This window comes from Capricornis sumatraensis, chromosome 16 (genome assembly GCF_032405125.1).
Source record: "Capricornis sumatraensis isolate serow.1 chromosome 16, serow.2, whole genome shotgun sequence".
In the NCBI taxonomy this organism is placed as follows: Eukaryota; Metazoa; Chordata; class Mammalia; order Artiodactyla; family Bovidae; genus Capricornis; species Capricornis sumatraensis.
The window spans coordinates 36367256-36393059 of NC_091084.1; the positions used below are offsets into that span (position 1 = coordinate 36367256).

The 25804-nt window shown below is 38.9% G+C and overlaps 1 protein-coding gene across 1 annotated transcript; it reads left to right on the forward strand.

Moving 5' to 3' along the window:
• The first annotated feature begins 1298 nt into the window (after window positions 1-1298).
• Window positions 1299-25683, forward strand: TPH1 (tryptophan hydroxylase 1). The gene is made up of 11 exons (XM_068988399.1): window positions 1299-1362; window positions 2600-2736; window positions 6171-6354; window positions 9435-9535; window positions 12445-12512; window positions 12659-12855; window positions 18809-18944; window positions 19640-19766; window positions 20735-20830; window positions 21572-21705; window positions 22435-25683. Exons 2-11 carry the CDS (start codon window positions 2620-2622, stop codon window positions 22607-22609), a joined length of 1335 nt encoding a protein of 444 aa, XP_068844500.1. The 5' UTR covers window positions 1299-1362; window positions 2600-2619; the 3' UTR covers window positions 22610-25683.
• The last annotated feature ends 121 nt before the right edge of the window (window positions 25684-25804 follow it).

Sequence of the window (25804 nt, forward strand, 5' to 3'; positions counted from 1 at the left end):
CTCATTTAGCCTTTCATCAGGCTGGTCATTGTATGGGTACCTGAGATGGGTATCTGGATGGGCATAGAAGATCAAGTCCAAACTCCTCTGCATTAACTGCACAGACCCTTTTGAAGGATCTGACCCGCTTACCATGCCTACGTGATCCCTCAGTGCTCTGAAATACTTGGTCATCTCCTGCTGTCTTTCACCTGTCATCTGTCATCTTTCTCCTCCTCATGAGCTCTTTCCCGTTTTTCTTTAGGAGAGGAATTCAAACACGTCTTCAGTGAAGCACCTCTAAATACACAGTGAGATAATTAATCTAGCCACTGCCATCACTCTACCATCTGTGTTCTCTGTTACAGTGCTTATCCTTCACACTGTTCTTCTATATAAGACTCTTATAGTTTCCTGAGGGTAGGGACCATGTCGGTCGCCAGTCTTTCATTCATTTATTCATTCTGTGACATCTGTTTGGTCCCTGTTATGTGCAGAGACTGTGCTAGGTACTAACAATGGTGAATAAAAGTATATGTGATCCCTGCCCCCCACGGAACTCATAGGATAGTTGTAAATACAGAACAACCATATATACAGGTGAGCTACAGCTGCACCTGTGACTGCTGTTATGAGTAGGAAGTATCTGGTGCAATGAGAATCAACACTAGGGGTTGACTTGGGGAGGTCAGGGAAGGCTTCCACGAGTTCGTGAAGTTTGAACTGCGGGGTACTGGAACACAGTCTCTCTGGCTTCAAGCCCATGCCATCCTATGATACTTGCTCCACAGTCTTGGATCAATGCATGCATGGTGGCAAAAGGCAGTGAGATTGGTTATGTCAATTTAAGCTGTTAAACGTCAGTTCTGCTAGAACAATGATGTGAAACTGGGCAATCAGGAAGAATTAATAACCCAAAGAAAACTAATAACTGTAAATCTTCAACATGCTGTTTCCATTTACTAATCTAAATCTTATTTCTCAAGTGTGTATTTCTCAATTGAGAGTCACCAGTACAAAGTTACTGTACCCTACATCTATCTGCTACACTATTCTCACCTTCCCCAACACATATACACACAGTTGTATTTGTAATCATATGGTATTTGTAGGCCAATACTAAAATGGCTTCAGGGCTCATGGCCTAGGGGATTCCACAGTCAGAGAGAAAGCACACACTTACCTGGAACCAGAATTCTCTGGGCTAGCAGTTATCCATCTAGTCCACCTGTGTCCAGAGCTGTCCAGACTCTTGAATTTACAAAAGAAATAAAAGGCCCTATCCCTGTTCTGAAGGAGTTTGCTCTCTTTTTAGAAGCCATGTATGAGTGACACTTTTGAGGAAAGCCATTCAAGACCCAGTATAACTACAATTAACAAATGGTGAGATGTGGAGAAAAGGTAACCCTTCTGGTTTGCTGGTGGGAATGTAAACTGGTGCAGCCACTATGGAAAACAGTATGGAAGTGCCTCAAAAAACTAAAAATAGAACTACTATGTGATCCAGAAATTCCTCTTGGGCTTACACTCAAAGAAAATGAAAACACTACTTTGAAAAGATACACGCACCCCAATATTCACAGTAGCATAATTTATAATAGCCAAGATACAGAGACATATATATATGATTGAATGCAAAAGAAGGGGGCAGCAGAGGACGAGATGGTTGGATGGCATCACCCATTCAATGGACATGAATTTGAGTAAATTCTGGGAGATAGTGAAGGACAGAGGAGCCTTGTGAGAGCTGGACATGATTTAGTGGCTGAACAACAACAATATATAAATATGTATACACACGCAATGGAATATTAGCCATAAAAAGAATGAAATTCTGCCACTGGCAGCAATATGGATGGACCCCGAGGGTATGATGCTTACTGAAATAAGTCAGAGAAAGACAAATCCTGTATATTATCACTTACATGTGAAATCTAAAATATGAAACAAGTAAATGAAAATAACAGAAACAGACTTACAGATATAGAGAACAGCTGGTGGTTACCAGTGGGAGAGTAGAGGAGGAAGGGACAAAATAGCATAGGAGATTAACAGTAAAAATTACTACCTATAAAATAAATAAGCTACAAGGATATATATATTATACAGCACAGAGAATATATCAGTATTTTATGATAATTTTAAATGGAATATAATCTATGAAAACACTGAATCACTAAGTTGTACATCTGACACTAAAAAAACAAGAAAGATCCAGTTTAATAAAGTGCTAAAATTGTAGGGGGAGAGGAGGTAGGTTCTCATAGAGGAAGAGTGCTCAGTTCAGACCACAATAGTCAGGATGACTGCAAGAAGCCCATGGGCTTGAGTCTTACCCCGAAAGCACTGGATTAGGAAAAAAAAAGAGAAGGCAACTACTAACATGTATTGTATGCCTATTATATTCTAAGTACTATGCTAGGCAATCTTTTAGCTTATTTTGGTCTCATTATGGCCTTGCAAAGTATATCTGTACACTCATGTTTTATAGGTGAAGAAACTAAAACCTGGTTAATGTTATCAAATATTGTCTGAGTTTCAAATATCTGTATTATCAAACATTGCCTACATCGCATAACTTTCTTTTTTAGATCTTTCTATTTTCATATTTTGTTTTTAGAGAAGTACACCAAACTGATCATGATTGAAGACAATAAGGAAAACAAAGACCATTCCTTCGAAAGGGAAAGAGCAGCCCTTATTTTTTCCTTAAAAAATGAAGTTGGAGGACTTATAAAAGCACTGAAAATCTTCCAGGTAAATACTCTCCATATTTTTGCATAAAACTTTTATGAAATGGATCTATAAGATTATTCGTAAATTTGTCTTTGGTGGACTACAGAAATGTTTTAAGCATTTAAATTTCTAAAATATTGCTCAGTTCTATCAGGTGGGCAAGGGATACAAACAATTTATAGAAATAATTTATTATTTAAGTAATAAAGAAGTGGAGAAAGAAAGATTTACTTCATAGATTTTGAAGAAGCAAATTTTAATTTTAGCTAAATAAATATTCAGATTTTAATGATATCATTGATATTAATATGTTAAATTATATTTTTATACAGCAAAATAGCAAAGATTCTACAATTATACTACTCCTTACTGTCAGAGCTTCAGTGCATTTGGCACTTAACTACACCTTTGATGTGAAGGAAAATTGCTGTGATGTGTAGGGAAACAATCTGGCAACATGTATTGTGAGTCTGAAAGTGTTCACACATTTCGGGCCAGTAGTTTTACTTTCATAAATCTGTCTTAAGGAAATTGGGTCAGCCAGTCGGAACACGAGTGCTTACTGAGTGCCAGCTGCGATTCATGGGGTTGCAAAGACTTGGACACGACTGAGCGACTGAACTGAACTGAACTGAAGGGCACGGTACTTCCCCCCTGGTGGCTCAGACGGTAAAGCGTCTGTCTACAATGCGGGAGACCCCGGTTTGATCCCTGGGTCGGGAAGATCCTCTGGAGAAGGAAATGGCAATCCACTCCAGTACTATTGCCTGGAAAATCCCATGGACAGAGGAGCCTGGTAGGCTACAGTCCATGGGGTCGCAAAGAGTTGGACACGACTGAACGACTTCACTTCACTAAAGGCACAGTGCCCTGCCGGATACAGGGGAGCGGAGCAGACCCAGTGCCCGTCCTCCCAGTGCACACAGTCCAGTGCAGAAGACAAACACTGAACAGTTATGTTAGTAGAGAAATGATCGTTGTTGTTGTCTAGTCACTAAGTTGTGTTTGACTCTTCTGTGACCCCATGCACTGTAGCCTGCCAGGCTCCTCTCCCAGGCAAGGATACTGGCATGGGTTGCCTTTCCCTTCCCCAGGGGATCTTACTGACCCAGGGAGTGAACTCATGACCTCTGCATTAGCTGGCGGATTCCTATCCACTGAGCTTCGCTGGTGGCTCAGATGGTAAAGAATCTGTCTGTAGTGCGGGAGACTCAGGTTTGACTTTCTCTTTTTTCACTTTTTCAACCTATAGGGGGCAACCATTTTCAACTCTTTTAACTATATTGTATGGTATTAACTTCTACATTTATAAACAATGTGTATTCTGCTGCTATTTCTTGATTTTTCCATTTGTAGATATTACCTGTTGGTTTTCTCCGATGGAAGTAAACATTTAGCTTCCTTGGCACAACTCCCTTTCTAGAGGCCTCCTCAACTCCCCTTTGCCCCACCTTCCCAGTGTAGTTATGCCCCAGTTTTTGGCTATATCAGTCTTTAGTGTTTTCATTATTAAGATTATGTAAATCTTGCTCAGAGAAAAGCCATATTATCCATTATTCTGACTTTTTATTTCTTTATGTACCTAGTACAAGATTACAACATAGTGTTTAAGGGCATAGACTATGGATTTGGACAGCCTGACTTTGAATTCCAGCTTGAACACTTACTAACTGTGTGCCTTTGGATAAACTGCTTAACCTCCTTGTGCCTCTGTTTCTGTAATTGAAATATCTGATAGGGAATGTCTCACTTATTGCTTTAACTTTACTGGAATTTTCTTGGATCTTCTTGACTAAATTTTTCTCCTGGATGGACTTTTAAATTATTTGATTATATTTCCTTGCCACATTCCATCAATATTTTGATTTTAATAGCACTCAATTTTAGATTCATTTAGGAAGAAATTACATTTTGTGTCTTTTTCTACCAAAACATAATGTATAGCTTTACATTTGTTCAAGTAATCTTTCAAAAAATATTTCTTATTATAAAATTCATAAGAAATAGATTCACTGAAACTCTCCTTTGTTCCTGATCAGCTCCAGTATTTGTAGCTCACTTTCTTCTATTGGTTCCACGATAGATTCTACATTCCAGGATGAACCCTGCCTATTCCAGTTCCCAACATCCCTGACACTCACTCTCTATTGTTATTTATCAAGTTCATGTTCCCTGATAATTATCTCATCCCTACTTTTACTCATACAAGTCCCTCTTGTTTGGAATCCCACTTCTCCCCTTCTGTTTATTAAGACTCGCCTCAGTTCCTATCTACTTCATAGAAGCTTCTACGTTCTCTAGCTCATGATGCTTTTTCCCTTTGTGGAACATCTTCTGCACCTGAAGCCCAACTATTTGTATTTTCTTAAGTCTTTCAGGCTCCCTAGGTGGTGCTAGTGGTAAAGAATCCACTTGCCGATGCAGGAGACACAAGAAATGAAGGTTTGATCCCTGGGTGGGGAAGATCCTCTGGAGTAGGAAATGGCAACCCACTCCAGTATTCTTGCCTGGAAAATTCCATGGACAGAGGAGGATCCTGGTGGGCTACAGTCCACAGAGCCACAAAAAGTTGGACATGACTGAGTGCGTGCGCACGCACGCACACACACACACACACACACACACACACACACACACACTTCAGTCTTTCATGTATTAGCCAACTAGATTGTCAACTTCTTGTATGTCTTGTCTTTCTTCATATGCTTCACCACCCTTACCTGGCTATACAGGTGTTCATGAAGTTAATTTAGATTCGACATGTTAGTATTGGAGAGCATCTACTCTTTCTCATTTTTTAGATGTTGGATGATTGGTTCTTATGTTTCATGATTATGTCACCAGGGTTTTCCCTCACCACCCAAACTGGTAACAGAAGATACCCTCCCCTAGCAGGTTTACACATATGGCACCCATAGCTCAGGCTGGCATGGGAAGACATCAGAAGAAGCAGTCTGATTCAGCTGGTTACTTGAGTTTGTAGCCTAGGAGATTGGAGGTATTCAACATTTTGTGCTCAAGCTGTTCATCTAGTTTTAGTAAATGGATTTTTTCAAAGGAAACTTTTCTTTCTGAAGGACTAGACACTAAGATAACTTTTTCAAAAAGCTAGCCTTTATTTGTGAGAATTTTCAAAGAGTTCTTTTCATCTAGAAGACTAGGTCTTTTGATTTGAATGCCAATCAGTTGTGGAAATCTGGGGGACTCCCTAGTGGGTGTTCATTTCATTTATTGGTTTCTGGAGGGTGTGATGAATTTTTCAAACTTAAAAAAAAAGTACCTAACATTTAGGAGGAATTGTTTTGCTGCTGGCAGGACTGAAAATGGACTTTGCCCCCCGCTGGCTACCGTGACAAATGATGAGATTGATTTTCAGCGGTAATGAAAGCAGTTCGCTCAGAGACTATAACCATTTGCGGCAGCCATGGATACTCTTCATCTTCTTCTTTCCACAGGAGAAGCATGTGAACCTGTTACACATCGAGTCCCGAAAATCAAAGAGAAGAAGCTCAGAATTTGAGATTTTTGTTGACTGTGATATCAGTAGAGAACAACTGAATGATATTTTTCATCTGTTGAAGTCTCATTCTAATATTCTCTCTGTGAATCTACCAGATAATTTTACTGTGAAGGAAGACGGTAAGTTGAAAGGTGAAAATGCTATTCAGATGATTAAGTGCATAATATATGTGTCTGATCTTATGTTTATCTTAAAGGCATGAAAGTAAAAATCAAATACTGTCTCTTTAAATTGCTTACAATCTGATAATAAAGAAATACAAAATGTAACTGCTCAAGGTGCTAAAGAAAAATTATAAAGCAACACTTTATCAAAGGTGAGAGAAGTGAAAAGGAAACCTTGAGTATAATAAAGAATTCAGAATAGTTAGAAATCCATTTAGTTATCTCAATTTTTAAATTGTCAGGCATTTCTTGGTTTCACAAATCTCAAATTCACAATCTCTGAGCACTTAATAACTCTTACAGGGCAGATTCTTAGCAGATATTATATGGATATTTAAATCTGCTGAAACTGTTGACAGTTACTGACAACTATGATATGAAATACTTTATATGTGAAATACAACATTCTTCCTTGCCCTCACTTCCACCAAAACCAAATGAAAAAGGAGTAAAGCCCTCTAAGTTTTTGGATGCTCAGATAGCAAGGATATAGTCTAAAATCTCTATTGTGAAAAAATCCTTGTAGGTTACCTAGGGCAAAACACAAGCAAATAAATCAGTCATTTTTGTATATGGTCCTCAATTTTAAATAATCCCTTCAGATTATGTTACAAGATTGGGGATGTAATAAGCGCTGATAGTCATCTGTTATGTGTTTGTATGCCTATGTGTGCTAAGTCACTTCAGTCATGTCCAGCTATTTGTGACCCCATGGACTCTAGCCCGCCAGGCTCCTCTGTTCATGGGATTCTCCAGGCAAGAATACTGGAGTGGGTTGCCATTCTCTTCTCCAGGGGATCTTCCTGACCCAGGGATCGAACCTGTGTCCCCTGCATTGGCAGGCAGATTCTTTACTTGGGAAGCCCTGGACCTTGGTTACCTCGTCTATAAAATGATGAGTCTTATAGTGGCTAAATTTTTCAGTTGATATTTAGGGAACAGCAGCTTGTGTCAGATATTTCTACTAAGAAATGGGGATATAAAAAATAATCATACCCTAGAGTCATTCCAATTATTTTCTGTAAGACAGCCATATACGGTTTCATTACAGTAAAATATAGTAAAAGCTTTTGAAGAATTAGAATCATAGTCCCGGGAACCTAGAAGATAGAGAATTAGCGCCACCTACAGGGTCAGGGAAGGCTCATTTGATTTGGGTCTTGAAGGAGAAGGATATTCTCAGGAAAATTGAACGATGAGGTGGAGCAGGACTGGGAGTGGAATAGTTATTCCAGGGAGAAGAGCTTTAGGAAGGCTTGTATGTATGAGGGATGGCAAGAAGATCAAAGTGGCAAAGACATATGTGATATCTAGGATACTTTTAATCAACAAAAATAAACATTCAGTGAAAGTGAAAGTTTCTTGTGTCCAACTCTTTGCGACCCCATGGACTGTACAGTCCATGGAATTCTCCAGGTCAGAATACTGAAGTGGATAGCCTTTTCCTTCTCCAGGGGATCTTCCCAACCCAGGTATCAAACCCAGGTGTCCTGCATTTAAGGCAGATTCTTTAACAGCTAAGCCACACATTCAGAGTTTTTAATAATTTAAAAGTATTTAAATTTAAAGACATTCAGAGTTTTAAACATTTAAATTTAAAAACATTCAGAGTTTTTAATAAATTTGCACCTTAATCTGTAAAGTTCATCCTTATCTACTTTTTAAAGATAGCTAAAGTTGTAGCTATGCCAAAGCCTTTGACTGTGTGGATCACAATAAACTGTGGAAAATTCTGAAAGAGATGGAAATACCAGACCACCTGACCTGCCTCTTGAGAAATGTGTATGCAGGTCAGGAAGCAACAGTTAGAACTGGACATGGAACAGACTGGTTCCAAATAGGAAAAGGAGTACGTCAAGGCTGTATATTGTCACCCTGCTTATTTAACTTATATGCAGAGTACATCATGAGAAACGCTGGGCTGGAGGAAGAGCAAGCTAGAATCAAGATTGCCGGGAGAAATATCAAAAACCTTAGATATGCAGATGACACCACCCTTATGGGAGAAAGTGAAGAGGAACTAAAAAGCCTCTTGATGAAAGTGAAAGAGGAGAGTGAAAAAGTTGGCTTAAAGCTCAGCATTCAGAAAACGAAGATCATGGCATCTGGTCCCATCACTTCATGGGAAACAGATGGGGAAACAGTGGAAACAGTGTCAGGCTTTATTTTTCTTGGCTCCAAAATCACTGCAGATGGTGATTACAGCCATGAAATTAAGAGACGCTTACTCCTTGGAAGAAAAGTTATGACTAACCTAGACAGCCTATTAAAAAGCAGAGACATTACTTTGCCAACAAAGGTCCGTCTAGTCAAGGCTATGGTTTTTCCAGTGGTCATGTATGGATGTGAGAGTTGGACTGTGAAGAAAGTTGAGCACCAAAGAATTGATGCTTTTGAACTGTGTTGTTGGAGAAGACTCTTGAGAGTCCCTTGGACTGCAAGGAGATCCAACGGTCCATCCTAAAGGAGATCAGCCCTGGGTGTTCTTTGGAAGGAATGATGCTAAAGCTGAAACTCCAGTACTTTGGCCACCTCATGCGAAGAGTTGACTCACTGGGAAAGACCCTGATGCTTGGAGGGATTGGGGGCAGGAGGAGAAGGGGATGACAGAGGATGAGATGGCTGGATGGCATCACGGACTCAATGGACATGAGTTTGAGTGAACTCTGGGAGTTGGTGATGGACAGGGAGGCCTGGCGTGCTGCAATTCATGGGGTTGCAAAGATTCAGACACAACTGAGCGACTGAACTAAACTGAAAGTTGTAGCTTAAACTGTTTTGAACTTTTGGTCTGTGACTAAAATACATCATTTCTCCAAGATTTAGGAAGTTACGCTCAAAACATTTTTAAATTCAAAAATTTTGAATAAGATGTACTTATTAGAACTAGAGCAACTTGTTTACATTTTGCCTCAAAGTGCAAGCCAAAATAAAAAATCTCATCCAAATGGATTTGTGACTTCCTTAATTTCTTCTTTCTTATTGCCTAATTTAAGAGGATCTCTTCAACTCTTAGTGGTTTTTGTATTTTGCAGGTATGGAAACTGTTCCTTGGTTTCCAAAGAAGATTTCTGACCTGGACCATTGTTCCAACAGAGTTCTGATGTATGGATCCGAACTGGATGCTGACCATCCTGTAAATATTTTAAATATAGAATATAAAAATATAATATTTTCATGAAAATAATTTAAAATGAACTAAGATGTTAAGGATATTATTTTTCTTTTTTAGAGAAAGTGCTTATTCTAGACTAAATAAGGATCTTGATTAATCTGAGTTTCAGGAAGTGTTATTAGACCTTCATGTCGGTGGACTTGATACCAAGTGACTGAAGAGCATCCAATTTCATTGGCTCCGAAACATCTGTCCCATGTCTGGAATTCTTAAAATTGAGAGCTCTTCCAAGAATTATGCTACAGTTAAGACTGTGTCTGCAGTTTCTATTAAAATGTGATACAGTACAGGCGTGAGTTGGAGCATTACTAAATCTGGAGCCTTAGGACTTCTTATGGACGTCTAGGATCCTAGGAGGGGAGGAGAAGAGCAAGTCCACATTAGAGTTGTACAGGCCAGGGGTTTAATCTAGCTTCTGTCACTCACTAGCTGTATAAATGTGACCATGTACTGCTTTGGACAGCTCCCAGCTGATCAGTGAATTTATAATAATATCTTATCAAGTAAGTATTGGAATGAATGAATTCCTATAACTGCCCTTGGAGATCTTACAGTCTAGCAGCAAAAGTAAATCAGGTATATATAAACACACACACAAGATTTAAATATGAAAAGTGTGCTAAGTGGCATGCAAAGGCTGTTTTGAGATGTACACAAGGGAGGAAACACTTCTAGCTGAAGAGATCAGAGAAAGGCAACCTGTTAACTTTGCCTTAGAGAATTTGGGCAGCAAAGAGATGGAGAGAAATGACAATTCATTGCAAAATGAGCAAAGATTGAAAGGTAAGAAAATCTGGGGCATGTTTATGGAAAGGGGAAAAGGATGTAAATCAGTTTTACTGACCTACTACCAAGGCCTGCTGATTTTCACCTCCTAACTACTTCTTAAATTTGCTCCTTGTTTATTCTTCCCATATCCCTTAACTGGTTTCCCTGCCTTCATCCTTGCAACCTCCATTCTGTTCTCCTTATAGTCACAAGAATGATCTAAAGCCTGAGTGTCACAGTTACCCCTCTTGTGCGTAAGTACAGATCTAAGAGAATTGAAAATATAAGTCCATGTGAAAACTTGTAAACGGATGTTCATGAAAGCATTATTCATAGTAGCAAAAAGGTAGAAACAACCCAAATATCCATCATGATGAATGGATAACTTAAGCATGGTGTGTCCCCAAAATGAAATACTAATGGCCATGAGGCTTCCCTGGTGGCTCAGATGGTAAAGTCTGCAATGTGGGCGACCCGGGTTCGATCCCTGGGTTGGGAAGATCCTCTGGAGAAGGAAATGGCAACCCACTCCACTACCCTTGCCTGAAAAATCCCATGGATAGAGGAGCCTGGTATGCTACAGTCCACGGGGTCACAAACTGAGAGACTTCACTTTCCTTTTAATGGCCATAGAAAAGCGTGAAACACTCAACATGCTACAGCATGGGTGAAGAACTTTGAAATCTCTGTCATAGTGAAAGAAAAGCCATTCACAGAAGGCCATATATTGTGTGATTTCTTTTATATACAATGTCCAGAACAGGCACATTCCTAGCAATTGGAAGTAGATTAGTGGCTTTCAGGGCTGGGGATGAGGGAAAATGGGAATAGTCTGCAAATGAGTAGGGTGTTTCTTTTGGGGTGATAAAGTGTTCTGGAATCATGGTGGAGGTGGTTCACAATATCCTAGAAGCCACTAAATTATACATTTTAAAATGTCAATTTTAAGGTATGTGATATTACATCTTGATAAAGTTGTTATTTAAAAAAAAATCCCAATGGCTTCCAATTACCCCAAGACTAAAATCCAGGCTCTCAAACAGACCTTTGTTAGCAGGCCTGTAACTAGCCTTCACCGCGCTCCAGCTCGCTCTCCAGACTCCCGCAATGTCGAATCGTGTCTGTTTTCCCAGGCACAACATGCTGTTATTTCTGCGTTGTCCTTGGTGCTGTGCTTCCTGTCCTACACCTAGCTCTCTCAGCTCCTCTTCTGAGACTTAGCTTAGGAGTCAATGCCGGGGACCCTTTCCTTACCCCCACTGTCCTCTTCACATACTTCGGATTCGAGTTTCTCTTGTGAGTTCGAGTGGTATTTGTGCCTGTCTCTAACAAGCCATTTATCATATGCTTCAAAATCATTGGTTAAAATAAGCTCCTTGAAGACCCAGATTGTGCTGTGTTTTTCTGAATCTTAGCACAAGGCCAGGTGCATAGTAGGGACTTGTAAATCTACGTTAAACATACAAGTCTCATTCTTTCCTTTCAGGTGTCCTCCCCTTCTTTCCAATTTTGTATTATGGATTATTTCCTCCTGAGACTTACTGTTTGATGCCTTATTTTGCTTATTGTTTTTATCAAATATCTTTTATAGGTATAAATTCTAATGTTGCTATTTTGTCTGTTTTTATTATCATTATTTTCTTCTGCAAGTGATTAATATGTCAGCATTTTGCAATAAACTCTGAGGCTAGATTCAGCTGCCATGATATCAAATATTAGTAATTACTACTTTGTTATTAACTACTTTATAGGAAAATATAACTGAAGATGTAGTCAAACAATTAAGAAAAAAATCTTGCCCTTGGAAAACAGCCATGTACTTTAACTAGGGTGGTACTTTTCTTTTTCCTCAAACTATTTTATTTTTGTAGCTACTGTAATATTTTTATATCCATAGTATCTTTTATCTTTGTAGTCACTATCATATAAAGCTATCATATAACATTGACTTTAAAATGATCGTAAACTTCTAAACAGTGCTTGCTCAAAATAAGTTATACAGCCCTTCTTTATAGTCACTCGCATAATAATGAAATGTTTTCTAAATCACTTGTCAAGTATATTTTAGAATGGATATTTAAAAACTTTTCTTTAATTATTAGGGCTTCAAAGACAACGTCTACCGTAAAAGACGAAAGTATTTTGCAGATTTGGCTATGAACTATAAACAGTAAGTGTACTATAAAAATAACTTAAAACTTTGAAAAAATGAAATAAATGGCATAAATTATGCTCATATAGTAAATAGAAAACAAAATATATGCTCCTGTTTATTGGATGCTAGTTCAAAATGACTTCTTCTCTTTATCTCATTAGTGGAGACCCCATTCCTAGGGTTGAATTCACTGAAGAAGAGATTAAGACCTGGGGAACTGTGTTCCGAGAGCTCAACAAACTCTACCCAACTCATGCCTGCAGAGAGTATCTCAAAAACTTACCTTTGCTTTCTAAATACTGTGGATACCGGGAAGATAATATTCCACAATTGGAAGATGTCTCAAACTTTTTAAAAGGTAATGAGCTAATTAATTTTTATAAGAGAAGTATTGAACTCTTTTTCAACCACAACAGAATTTTTTATAGCGGACTAACATCTGGTTATATGGAAAGTCAGAATTTTTTTGTATTCTGTCCTGGAGAATCGGGCACCACATTTGAAGAGGGACATTCATAACCTGGAGCAAATGTGGAAGAAAGTAAGCAGAATTGTGAGGGGATAGAAAAATGTATCAGATAACATAAAATCTGAAGGATCCTTAGGGAACCTGGGAATTTAGGGGAGCTTATAGCTTTAATTAAATATTTGAAGGTCATCTTATGTATTGGAGGGATTATTATACAGCTCTAAAGTAAAGGACAGTTGGATAGAAAGAGCAAACTTTTAGTTCAAAATGGAGATCTTGCTAAAATAGCCATTTGAAATGCAGCCTGCTAATGAGATGATTAGTTCTACATCCATGGAAATGTTCATGCAAAAGTTCCATACCCACCTGTGATAGAGAAGATTCAGGCATCTTCGGAAAGCTTGGAGTAAATGATCTCTGAAGCCCCTTTCTACACTAAGATTCTACTGTCTTCCCAAGAAAGAAGATATTTTAGGGGAAGCATAATTGAAGAGTAAGGACAACTTTCCTCCTTTTAGTCCATCATGCTTACTTGGGCCAGGTTTCCTTATTTTTTCCTAGCTAAAATAAGAAATAAAATGATCAGTGATCTCCAGAGTCTACAATATGTAAGAGAAATAAACATCCCCTTTGACCTCAGCAGATTAGAACCTTAGGGGAAAAAATAGAAGTTATGTTGTTGACTCAAAGAGAGTTTAGAGAAAGTGAGAGTTGCTCAGTCATGTCTGACTCTTTGCGACCCCATGGACTGTACAGTCCATGGAATTCTCCAGGCCGGAATACTGGAGTGGGTAGCCTTTTCCTTCTCCAAGGGATCTTTCCAGCCCAGGGATTGAACCCAGGTCTCCTGCACTGTGGATGGATTCTTTACCAGCTGAGCCACAAGGGAAGCCCGAGAATACTGGAGTGGGTAGTTTATCCCTTCTCCAGCAGATCTTCCTGACGCAGGAATCGAACCAGGGTCTCCTGCATTACAGGCGGATTCTTTACCAACTGAGCTATCAGGAAAGCCCCAAAGGGAGTTTATCTTATGGAGCTGAATAGATATGTAGATGTTTATAACAGTCTATGTAATAAATTCAAAAATAGTATCTTCCAATCACAATAGAATTTATTACATAGACTGTTATAAACATCTACATATTTTTTCAACTCCATAATTCTCACTCCTCAACCACTGTATACAAAACTAAGAACTAAACAGAAGATGGCAATATAGTTTTTACAAGGGAAGAACTCATGATAGTAGTTCCTATGAAAACTAGATTTAAAAATAGTAGTGATTAAGAATGGCAGAGAACCAAAGCACATGAACTTGTGGGGCTTAACAAAGATAGACTAGCATATGCTACAGAAGTTATTATCAAATCACATTTGCATGAGATTTAGAGGAAATATTTTGTTATAGATATGAAACTGAAAGCTGATCACTTGGGGTCTGGAGTTTGAGCAGGCTGCAGAGCTTATAGCTAAAGATGTTTCAAGGGAAAGTGTCAAAGACAGAAACCAAAATTGAGAGTCAGTTCCAACAAAATGTGAGTTGGAAAGGGCTACCTACCCTGGCAAATATGGTGGCCACTAGACAACTGTGGTTGTTTAAATAATTAAAATAAATGCAAATCAAGATGTTAGTTCCCCAACCATAGTAGCCACATTTCAGTGCTCAGTAGCCACACATGGCTAGTGGATACCCTATTGGGTAGTCCACATAATGAACATCTCCATCTTTGCGGAAAATTCTTTTGCCCATCAGAGTGGGAGAATCCAAGTACAAGGGAATGGGGGTGGAACTGGAATTACCAGAAGGTGAGAACTGAAGTTGAAAGATTCTAGGATGACCCATAAGGCCTGCTAGAACTAACATCAAAACAAGATGTCCTTTTCATCATAGGAGATTGGAATGCAAAAGTAGATACCTGGAGTAACAGGCAAGTTTGGCCTTGAAGTACAAAATGAAGTAGGGCAAAGGCTAACAGAGTTTTGCCAAGAGAATGCACTGGTTGTAGCAAATACCCTCTTTTGACAACACAAGAGACAACTCTACACATGGACGTCACCAGATGGTCAATACTGAAATCAGATTGATTATATTCTTTGCAGCTGAAGATGGAGAAGCTCTATACAGTTAGCAAAAACAAACCGGGAGCTGACTGTGGCTCAGATCATGAACTCCTTATTGCAAAATTCAGACTTAAATGGAAGAAAGTAGGGAAAACCACTAGACCATTCAAGTATAAGCTAAATCAAATCCCTTATGATTATACTGTGGAGGTGACAAATAGATTCAAGGGAATAGATTTGATAAACAGAATGCCTGAAGAACTATAGATGAAGGTTTGTGACATTGTACAGAAGGCAGTGATCAAGACCATCTCCAAGAAAAAGAAATGCAAAAAGGCAAAACGGTTGTCTGAGGCTGTCTTAGAAATATCTGAGAAAAGAAGAGTAGCTAAAGGCAAAGGAGAAAAGGAAAGCTATACCCATCTGAATGCAGAGTTCAAAAGAATAGCAAAGAGAGATAAGAAAGCCTTCCTCAGTGATCCATGCAAAGAAATAGAGGGGAACAATAAAATGGGAAAGACTAGAGATCTCTTCAGGAAAATTAGAGATACCAAGCAAACATTTCATGCAAAGATGGGCACAATAAAGGAGAGATATGGTATGGACCTAATAGAAGCAGAAGACATTAAGAAGAGGTGGCAAGAATGCACAGAACTATGCAAAAAAGATCTTCAAGAACCAGATAACCATGATGGTGTGATCACTCACCTAGAGCCAGACATCCTGGAATGCAAAGTCAAGTGGGTGTTAGGAAACATCAGTAAGAACAAAGCTAGTGGAGGTGACGGAATACCAGCTGAGCTGTTTCAAATCCTAAAAACGATGCTGTTAAAGTGCTGCACTGAATATGCCAACAAATTTGGAAAACTCAGCAGTGGTCATAGGACTGGAAAAGGTCAGTTTTCATTCCAGTCCCAAAGAAAAGCAATGCCAAAAAATGTTCAAACTACTGCACAATTGCACTCATCTCACATGCTAGCAGAGTAATGCTCAAAATTTTCCAAGCCATACTTCAACAGTACGTGAACCGAGAACTTCCAGATGTTCAAACTGGATTTAGAAAAAGTAGAGGAACCAAATAGGAAAAGGAGTACGTCAAGGCTGTACATTGTCACCCTGCTTATTTAACTTATATGCAGAGTACATCTTGAGAAACGCTGGGCTGGAAGAATCATAAGCTGGAATCAAGATTGCTGGGAGAAATATCAATAACCTCAGATATGCAGATGACACCACCCTTATGGCAGAAAGTGAAGAGGAACTAAAAAATCTCTAGATGAAAGTGAAAGAGGAGAGTGAAAAAGTTGGCTTAAAGCTCAACATTCAGAAAACAAAGATCATGGCATCTGGTCCCATCACTTCATGGGAAATAGATGGGGAAACAGTGGAAATAGTGTCAGACTTTATTTTTCTTGGCTCCAAAATCACTGCAGATGGTGACTGCAGCCATGAAATTAAAAGATGCTTACTCCTTGGAAGAAAAGTTATGACCAACCTAGATAGCTTATTGAAAAGCAGAGACATTACTTTGCCAACAAAGGTCCGTCTAGCCAAGGCTATGGTTTTTCCAGTGGTCATGTATGGATGTGAGAGTTGGACTGTGAAGAAGGCTGAGCACTGAAGAATTGATGCTTTTGAACTGCGGTGTTGGAGAAGACTCTTAAGGGTCCCTTGGACTGCAAGGAGATCCAACCAGTCCATTCTGAAGGAGATCAGTCCTGGGTGTTCTTTGGAAGGAATGATGCTAAAGCTGAAACTCCAGTACTTTGGCCACCTCATGCGAAGAGTTGACTCATTGGAAAAGACTCTGATGCTGGGAGGGATTGGGGGCAGGAGGAGAAGGGGATGACAGAGGATGAGATGGCTGGACGGCATCACTGACTCGATGGATGTGAGTCTGAGTGAACTCCGGGAGTTGGTGATGGACAGGGAGGCCTGGCGTGCTGCGATTCATGGGGTCGCAAAGAGTCAGACACGACTGAGCGACTGAACTGAACTGAACTGAACTGAACTGAGAGGAACCTGAGATCAAATTGCCAACATCTATTGGATCAGAAAAAGCAAGAGAGTTCCAGAAGAAGATCTACTTCTGCTTTATTGACTATGCCAAAACCTTTGACTGTGTGGATCCCAACAAACTGTGGAAAATTCTTCAAGAAATGGGAATACCAGACCACCTGATCTGCCTTCTGAGAAATCTGTGTGCAGGTCAAGAAGCAACAGTTAGAACTGAACGTGGAACAATAGACTGGTTCCAAATTGGGAAAGAAGTATATTGTCAAGGCTGTATATTGCCACCCTGCTTATTTAACTTACATGCAGAGTACATCATGCGAAATGCCAGGCTGGATGAAGCACAAGGTGGAATCAAGATTGCCAGGAGAAATATCAATAACCTCACAAATGCAGATGACACTACCCTTATGGCAGAAAGCAAAGAGGAACTGAGGAGACTCTTAGTAAATGTAAAAAAGGATAGTGAGAAAGCTGGCTTAAAATACAACATTCAAAAAACTAAGATCATAGTATCTGGTCCCATCACTTCATGGCAAATAGATGGGGAAACAATGGAAACAGTGAGAGAAACAATTATTTTCTTGGGTTCCAAAATCACTGCAGATGGTGACTGCAGCCATGAAATTAAAAGATGCTTGCTCCTTGGAAGAAAAGCTATGACCAACCTAGATGGCATATTAAAAAGCAAATACATTACTTTGCCAACAAAAAGGTCCATCTAGTCAAAGCTATGGTTTTTTCCAGTAGTCATATATAGATGTGAGAGTTGGACCATAAAGAAAGCTGAACACTGAAGAATTGATGCTTTTGAACTGTGGTGTTGGAGGTCTTGAGTGTCCCTTGGACTGCAAGGAGATCCAACCAGTACATCCTAAAGGAAATCAGTCCTGAATATTCATTGGAAGGACCAATGCTGTAGCTGAAACTCCAATACTTTGGCCACCTGATGAGAAGAACTGACTCACTGGAAAAGACCCTGATGCTGGGAAAGATTGAAGGCGGGAGGAGAAGGGGATGACAGAGGATGAAATGGTTGAATGGTATCATCATTGACTCTATGGACATGAGTTTGAGCAAACTCCTGGAGTTGGTGATGGACAGGGAAGCCTGGTGTGCTGTAGTCCATGGGGTTGCAAATAATCAGACATGACTGAGTGATTGAAATGAACTGAACTGAACCGAGAGTTTGAAATGAAGGACAGAATTAGAGCTTATAGAGGTCCCCAGAGCCACTGGAGCAAATAACTTTTAGAGTGGGCATGCAGTCTCAACTGCTGGGGAATGAAAGAGCACCAGTCAGTTCACATAAAATAAAGAAGCTACAAGAAGGTACTGGCTAAAAATGTCATAGTTTCAAAAAATGGTTGATCTAAACTAACAGATTTTTAAAGTTTTTTTTTTTAATTAAAAAAAAAAGAAAAGAAAGATTGTCTAAAGAACAGTTTAACCTCTTCATGGAGACAGCAAGGTGTATTATAGGGCCTGGGTTCATCCTACATTTATCATCTACTGTGTGGCCTTGGGCACATTATTGAGTCTTTGAGCCATAGTTTTATAGCTGTCTCAATCATAAACATGAAAGGAGATGTCATGTGTAAAAATTCTTAACTCACTGGCCACTGTTAAGTGGTTAATAATTATGACTTGTATGACACATTTTAATTTCATGTTCTCCCTCAAAGTGTTAACTTGGTGCCACTGGCAGAATTAAAATGTTGCAGTAACTAGTCTATTCTGGTGAACATTTTTCTCCTTTGCTTTGCAGAACGCACAGGTTTTTCCATCCGTCCTGTGGCTGGTTACTTATCACCAAGGGATTTCTTATCAGGTTTAGCCTTTCGAGTTTTTCACTGCACACAGTACGTGAGACACAGTTCGGATCCTCTGTACACTCCAGAACCGTAAGTACTTCTATTGCAGCATCCATCCATCAATATGGTACTTACCTCATGAGTTTTTCTTTTTTCCTTGAAGATCAAGTGAATTAGCACACGTAAAGCATTTTGAATGGTGCCTGGCCTGTAATACATGTTCTTATGCACTATACATGTTAGCCATTATTATTACCAGTAGTAATTGACAACCTGTTAGGTACCAAGTACTGTTCTAAGCATAGGGGATGTAAGACTGAAAAAAATGCAAAGTTTCCTGCCTTCATAGAGCTTATATTCCAATGGGAAATACAGAAAATAAACAAGTAAATATGAATAAATTAGAATATAAGTTCCATGGAGAAAAATAAAGCAGGGAAAGGGGACAGATGTGTGTGTGTACGTGTATGTGTTTCTATTTTGAAAAGAGTGATCAGAGAAGGACTGTCTGAGAAGGTGACATTTGAACAGAGACCTCATTTGGGGGTGGAGGTGGGGCGACCTGTGGATGTCTGTGGGTATTAGCGTGAATTTATGTATATGAGTTTGTGAATGTTCAAGGTTTTGAACCAAAATGATTTCTTTACTATAATAATGTCCATTTCCAAAGTAATACCACCTGATCAGTTTGAATAAAAGTAAGATCAGGGTTTTATTTGATTGAATGGTTGGTCATGCATTTATGTTAAACGTCATGGTGTGACAACTTATACCTCTTTTTTCAGAGATACCTGCCATGAACTCTTAGGTCATGTCCCTCTTTTGGCTGAACCTAGTTTTGCTCAGTTCTCCCAAGAAATTGGCCTGGCTTCTCTTGGAGCTTCAGAAGAGGCTGTTCAAAAACTGGCAACGGTATAAATCTGGAAATCACTGTACAAGATCATTAATTCTTAACTGGGGTGGGCTGTGAGTATTTGTGTAGTTTAAAAGTACATATTCCAGATGAGCATTAGAAAATTTGTCTCTGCTTATATTTAATTTAATTTAAATAATTTAAATAACATTAAAGGAAGACGTTAAAGGTTTATCCAAAGAAGATGTGGTAGGCTACAGTCCACGGGGTTGCAAAGAGTCGGACACGACTGAGCAACTTCACTTCACTTCACTTCAAACAAGACATGAGCTTAAAAAAAAGGCAGAGAAACAAAGAACACCAGAATACAACAATGTTAATAGTTTATATACCCTTTTTGCAGTAAAAATGATAGGTTCTTAGCACTTTATAAGACAACATGCTGGAAATATAAAGATGAGTAAAGTCTAATTCCCACCTTCAAGGAACTTAATGTGTTAGTCACTCAGTCATATACTACTCTTTATCACCTCATGAACTGTACCCCGCTAGGCTCCTCTGTCCATGGAATTCTCCAGGCAAGAATACTGGAGTGGTAGCCATTCCCTTCTCCAGGGGATCTTCCTGACCTAGGGATTGAACCTGGGTCTCCTGCATTGCTGGCAGATTCCTTACTGCAGAGCCACCTGGGAAGCCCATAAAATGGTTTATTATATTTTAAAATTAATTAGTCATTATTTAAATTTTGTCTCAGTTTATATTTGAATATGGTAAATATAGTTAGCTATATCCCGCATAAACGGAAGGTCCTTAGGGTCCTCAGTTATTTTTAAAAGTATGTAAGAGTTCCCGGAACAAAACTTTGAGAAGTCTGACTTGGTCAAGGCCAGACTGTAGAAATACTTGTGAGCTTGTCTGGGGGTCTTGGATGTTATTCCAGGGTAATTTGGGTCAGTGACTAAGCGTCATAATTTGTTTTAAGTTGAGCCATTTGTGATGTGAGAGAAATACTGATGCCCTTTTGCAGTGCTACTTCTTCACTGTGGAGTTTGGTCTGTGCAAACAAGAGGGGCAGCTCAGAGTCTTTGGTGCCGGCTTACTTTCTTCCATCAGTGAACTCAAAGTAAGAGTTGTAAATATTTGCACGTAACCATATTCACTTAGTGTAATTGATACGACCTGAAATAGTTTCTGGATTTGAACAAGAGCTCACTGCGGAAAATACTTGGGGTGGCAGTAAGCAGACCTAAGAGGTATTTTTCTCTCTTTCCTAAGTTTTCTGAATATAGATGCCTATTCAGAATATAGATATATCTTCTAAATAAATAAGTATTTTAAAGTTTTTGCTGAACAAAGTCTTGCTGTTTCCTCACTGTTTTTGGTGTGCTAATAATAACTTCAGTACTTTCTAGGGAATTCTTCAATGAGATTTATTATGTATCCAATAAAGGAATGAACCTCTGTTTGTTAGGTGGTGAGTGTGTATTCAGTGTTGTCCAAAGTACAGTTCTACTCTCAAAGAGCCCACCACCTGCTAGAGGGTAAAAGTCATGTACAGGAATAACTACTGTTGGGTAGAAAGCAGATGCCATATTAACAGTAAATAAATAAAGATCCTTGGGTACATCCTACATGGAGAAGAGTGTTATAAAGAGTGGGGCATTTATAGGGAATAGCAGTTCATTTGTTTTGGTTTAGTGTATTGTGGATTAAATAGAGATGTAGGAAATAAGTTTGGAATTGTAGATTGGGACCACTGTGTTAATAATATATTCAGAGGTGTGCTGATTCTGGCAGCTGTGTGAAGAAGGTGATCTATGAAAATGGATAGTATTTTTTGATTTACGGACTCTTTGTCCTCTAGCATGCTCTTTCCGGACATGCCAAAGTAAAGCCCTTTGACCCCAAGATTACATGCAAACAGGAGTGTCTCATCACAACTTTTCAGGATGTCTACTTTGTATCTGAAAGCTTTGAAGATGCAAAGGAGAAGATGAGGTAAAGTATATCTTCCTCATGCCTTAATTTGCCTCTGCCTTAGATAGGTCCAGTAATGTAACAAGTCACAGAAGTAAGCAGCTAATAATTAGAAGCCCTCTAGGCACCTTCTGCCTGGAACATATCTCCCTTCCACAGTAAATATTTAGGATGTGTTGTTTACAGTGATGTTCAGGGTTGCAAATATGAATCAGATGCACTGAGAAACTGGTTACTTCCCATTCCTTCTTATCAGAGAGTTTATAATCTAATAGGGAAAACAAAATGTATGCAAATTACTATATAACAAATTGGAAGCCTTAAAGAGATACAGATGAAACATTGTTCTTTTATCTAGGAGCAATTCATTTCAGCTAGGGGAAAGGGAAAGCTTAATGGCATTTGAAAAAGGACTTGTAGTATACATAGGGTTTAGATATGTTCAACGTTAGACCACCTCATGTGAAGAGCTGACTCATTGGAAAAGACTGTGATGCTGGGAGGGATTGGGGGGAGGAGGAGAAGGGGACGACAGAGGATAAGATGGCTGGATGGCATCACTGACTCAATGGACGTGAGTTTGAGTGAACTCTGGGAGTTGGTGATGGACAGGGAGGCCTGGCGTGCTGCAATTCATGGGGTCGCAAAGACTGAACCAAACTGAACTGAATGTTAGACTAATGGACAGTATTCTGTTTTCATCATTTTCCCCCTAGAAACTGATTGCCTCTTATTTGTTTTCTTACATAGAGAATTTACCAAAACAATCAAGCGTCCATTTGGAGTGAAGTATAATCCATATACACGGAGTATTCAGATCTTGAAAGATACCAGGAGTATAACCAGCGCCATGAACGAGCTTCAGCATGAGCTTGATGTTGTCAGTGATGCCCTTGCTAAGGTCAGCAGGCAGCTGAGCATCTGACAGTTACCAGTTCTAATCCCGAAAGCATCTGAGCACCAATTCGGAGGCCTGTGGCGCAACTGTGGCTTTGCTTGAAGAGCCGATTGTGGAGGGACAGCAGCCAAACAATAGTCTCTACTCCCATTCTTTAAGGGACCATTATTCTTTGAAAATGTGTACCCAGATACCCCGAGTACACATCTAGATATTTTAGCCACTACTTATTTTTTTCTTTTGGTAACAGCTTTTGTGAAGTATAATTCACATGCTATACAATTCACCAACCATCCCAGTTTTTATAGAGAATTTGCTTGACCCAATGTATAGATCTATTCTTAGCCTGATTTTGTTTTCCCCAGTTCTTCTTGAGTAAAATGATCACTTAAAACACCTTGATGGTTATTATGGAGCTAATCCATATTGTTATCTAAGATACTCTTATTTCTACAGCATCTTACTTATCATCAAATTTGGGCCAAGCTTGGTCACATTCACATGCCTCAATTTAATAGGAAACCAACTCTCTCCACTGCTAGCTTGAGCAAAAGCAGAGAGAGCTTTGCATAGGAAATGTGCCTAATAAAGAGCAGATAGTCTAATTTTAAGTGTAATGTCTTATAGGGAAAGAGGAGTATCTAAATCTAGAAAGGCTGATTGGGACATAATCGTTAAGAATTTGTGACTTTATTTTGTAGGCACTAGGGAGCCCCTGCCGAGTGACCATCCTCCTTGCGGATGGTCTTTTCTTTCTATGGCACTGTGTATGTTTTACACGATCTGCCCTACTCAGGAGGCCAAAGGGAACTTGGTGGGCGTGCCACTTGCAAGGTCCTGAACTCAGACATGCAGCCCCAGAGAATGTCCTCAGGTTAGTAGGAGACAGTGTTGTTAGAGGGAGAGTTCAAACTGAGACAGAGGAGAGACATACCAAGTTAAAGTTGGAAAGCAGTGCCAAGCACTTTAAGGGGAGACCATAAATAGGAAGGCCAGGCGTGAGGGTATAGGGTAGGGAACGGGGAAGAAAATGGTGTAAGAAATGTCAGGAAGAGCATTTTCGGACTGACACTGAGACAGTGAAGATAGCTAGCACTGGCTTTTATGCGGTGTCAGTGGTGTAGTACAGGGAGCAGGTCTGATAGTAACGGGTAACTCTGGAGTCCACAGGACAGGCTTTATTTCTTCAGTTTGCTCCTATTCTCCCCGCACCCGCGAAAAGAAGACTTTCCTCAAGTTTCTGCTTTTGGCCCTCTTTCCTCTCTGCTTTCTGTTCATGGAGATGTCATCCATGTCCATAACTTCAATTCTTATTCCCCATGTCTCCCATATTTGCAGTTCTAACTCTTAACACCTGTCTTGAGTTTTTGCCTTTTAAATCCAACTGCCTACTAGATATTTCCATCTAATGCCCCATAACTTAGGCCAATGTTGTGTAAGTTCTTGTCACACTATTTACATGGAATGAAATGGAGTTGTGCAACATGGCAGCCCTGCCAAGAATTTTAAACTCTATAGGTCCAAAAAGGAACTCAGAATCACCTGAATATTGTGCTCCATCAGTTTCCTCTCCCAGTGATCTCATTTCTATTAATGGTGAATGAAACTGAAACTGGCAGTCACTCAGTCATGTTTGACTCTTTGTGATGCCATGGACTGTAGACCACCAGACTTCTCTGTCCGTGGGGTTCTCCAGGCAAAAATACTGGAGTGAGTAGCCATTCTCTTCTCCAGGGGATCTTCCCGACCCCAGGATCGAACCTGAGTCTCATGCATTGCAGGCAGATTCGTTACTGTCTGAGCCATCAGGGAAGCCAGGGTCATATTTTCAGCCAATTTTCTGTTCTTAATCAGCTACTTTAAAAACTGTGTCTGTAATTTTTTTCACATTAATAGTCAAATTGTATACCATGTAACATTTTTTTTCCCAACAAATCACTAGATATTTTAATGCTTTTTAGGCCTCAAAGGAAAATTTAAAAACTGTTAAAATTTATTTCATTTTATGTTATATAAGGAAATAGAATTAGGAAGAGTAATTTATGCTACTTCAGATTTTTACATTACTTGTAAATTTTAATAGCTGATCAACTGTTAAATATACCTTTGATAGTACTAGATCGAAGTCAGCTAATCTGAAACCATTTGAAATACTTGTTAGGTAGTTTATAGTATTTGGTTGCAAGGAAATCTATGAAGCAAACCATGATAGATAGCAAATAACAACAAATTATGCATACTGTGCCTGGTTATTTTCATACAACCTTGATTATAGTAAAGAATCATAGTTATTGAATTTTTAAATGATGGTATTTCAAATCACTATGATTAAAGCACACTAAAGTAAATGTTAAAGACACAACAATTATAATTCACATCTTCAGAATAATGGAAATATTTTATGATTGATTTCAGATCTTTTAACCTCTCACTTTGTGATATTTGGTAAATGAGGAATCCTGAGAGTCTTAGAGTTTTCATGCATTTTAAATATATTTCTTCAAAGCCTCAAGGAATATGTTAATACTTACTCAAATATCAGAATAGATTTGAACAAAAAGTGTGGTTCATAATTCTTAATCAGTGAGTTATTACTCAGAGACATAGATGGTATTTTCCTGACTGTTTGAAGAACACTTTAAAATCTGGTTGTCAGAATGCCTACATTTCTTAATCTGCCTATTTTGTCATTTGGAGTTATACAGTGGTAATGACACACCAAAGTGTGTCCAAACTGAAAGAAAAAAATCCTGGAGTTACTAGAGCAACACATAATAGAGTTCATATATTAATCTCTAGGAAATGTATAAAGACACTGTGGTCTTATTTCAGTCTTGTCTTTATTTTACAATATGATACACATTTATGATTTGAAAGTTTGTTAGTCATTTGGATAATGAAAGGACACAAAATTTATGTTTTCAATAAGTATATATGTTTTGTCAAATGTATGTTAAAATGGATTAAATGTATATTAGCAATTTTATTAGTTTCAAAAATCTGTAACATCCTTATTCTTTTTAAAAAGCCTATGAATATGTGATATAAGTGAAATCAAATACACCTGGAAAACCTAGTAACAAGTTTCAGTCTCATATTTCTCATCTGTTAAGTGGGTTAGATGTACTTTCCTGGGTTATTGTAAGAATTACATTGTGAGAGGACTCTGTAAAAATAAACTTATTAGCTGTATGTAAAGAATCACTGGGGTTTCCCAGGTGG

Coding starts and splice junctions, on each gene's coding strand:
- TPH1 (XM_068988399.1), top strand. CDS start 2,620: ATGATTGAAGACAATAAGGAAAACAAAGACCATTCCTTCGAAAGGGAA. Junction 18,945..19,639: donor CCTCTGTACACTCCAGAACC/GTAAGTACTTCT, acceptor CTCTTTTTTCAG/AGATACCTGCCATGAACTCT. Junction 19,767..20,734: donor CTGTTCAAAAACTGGCAACG/GTATAAATCTGG, acceptor GCCCTTTTGCAG/TGCTACTTCTTCACTGTGGA.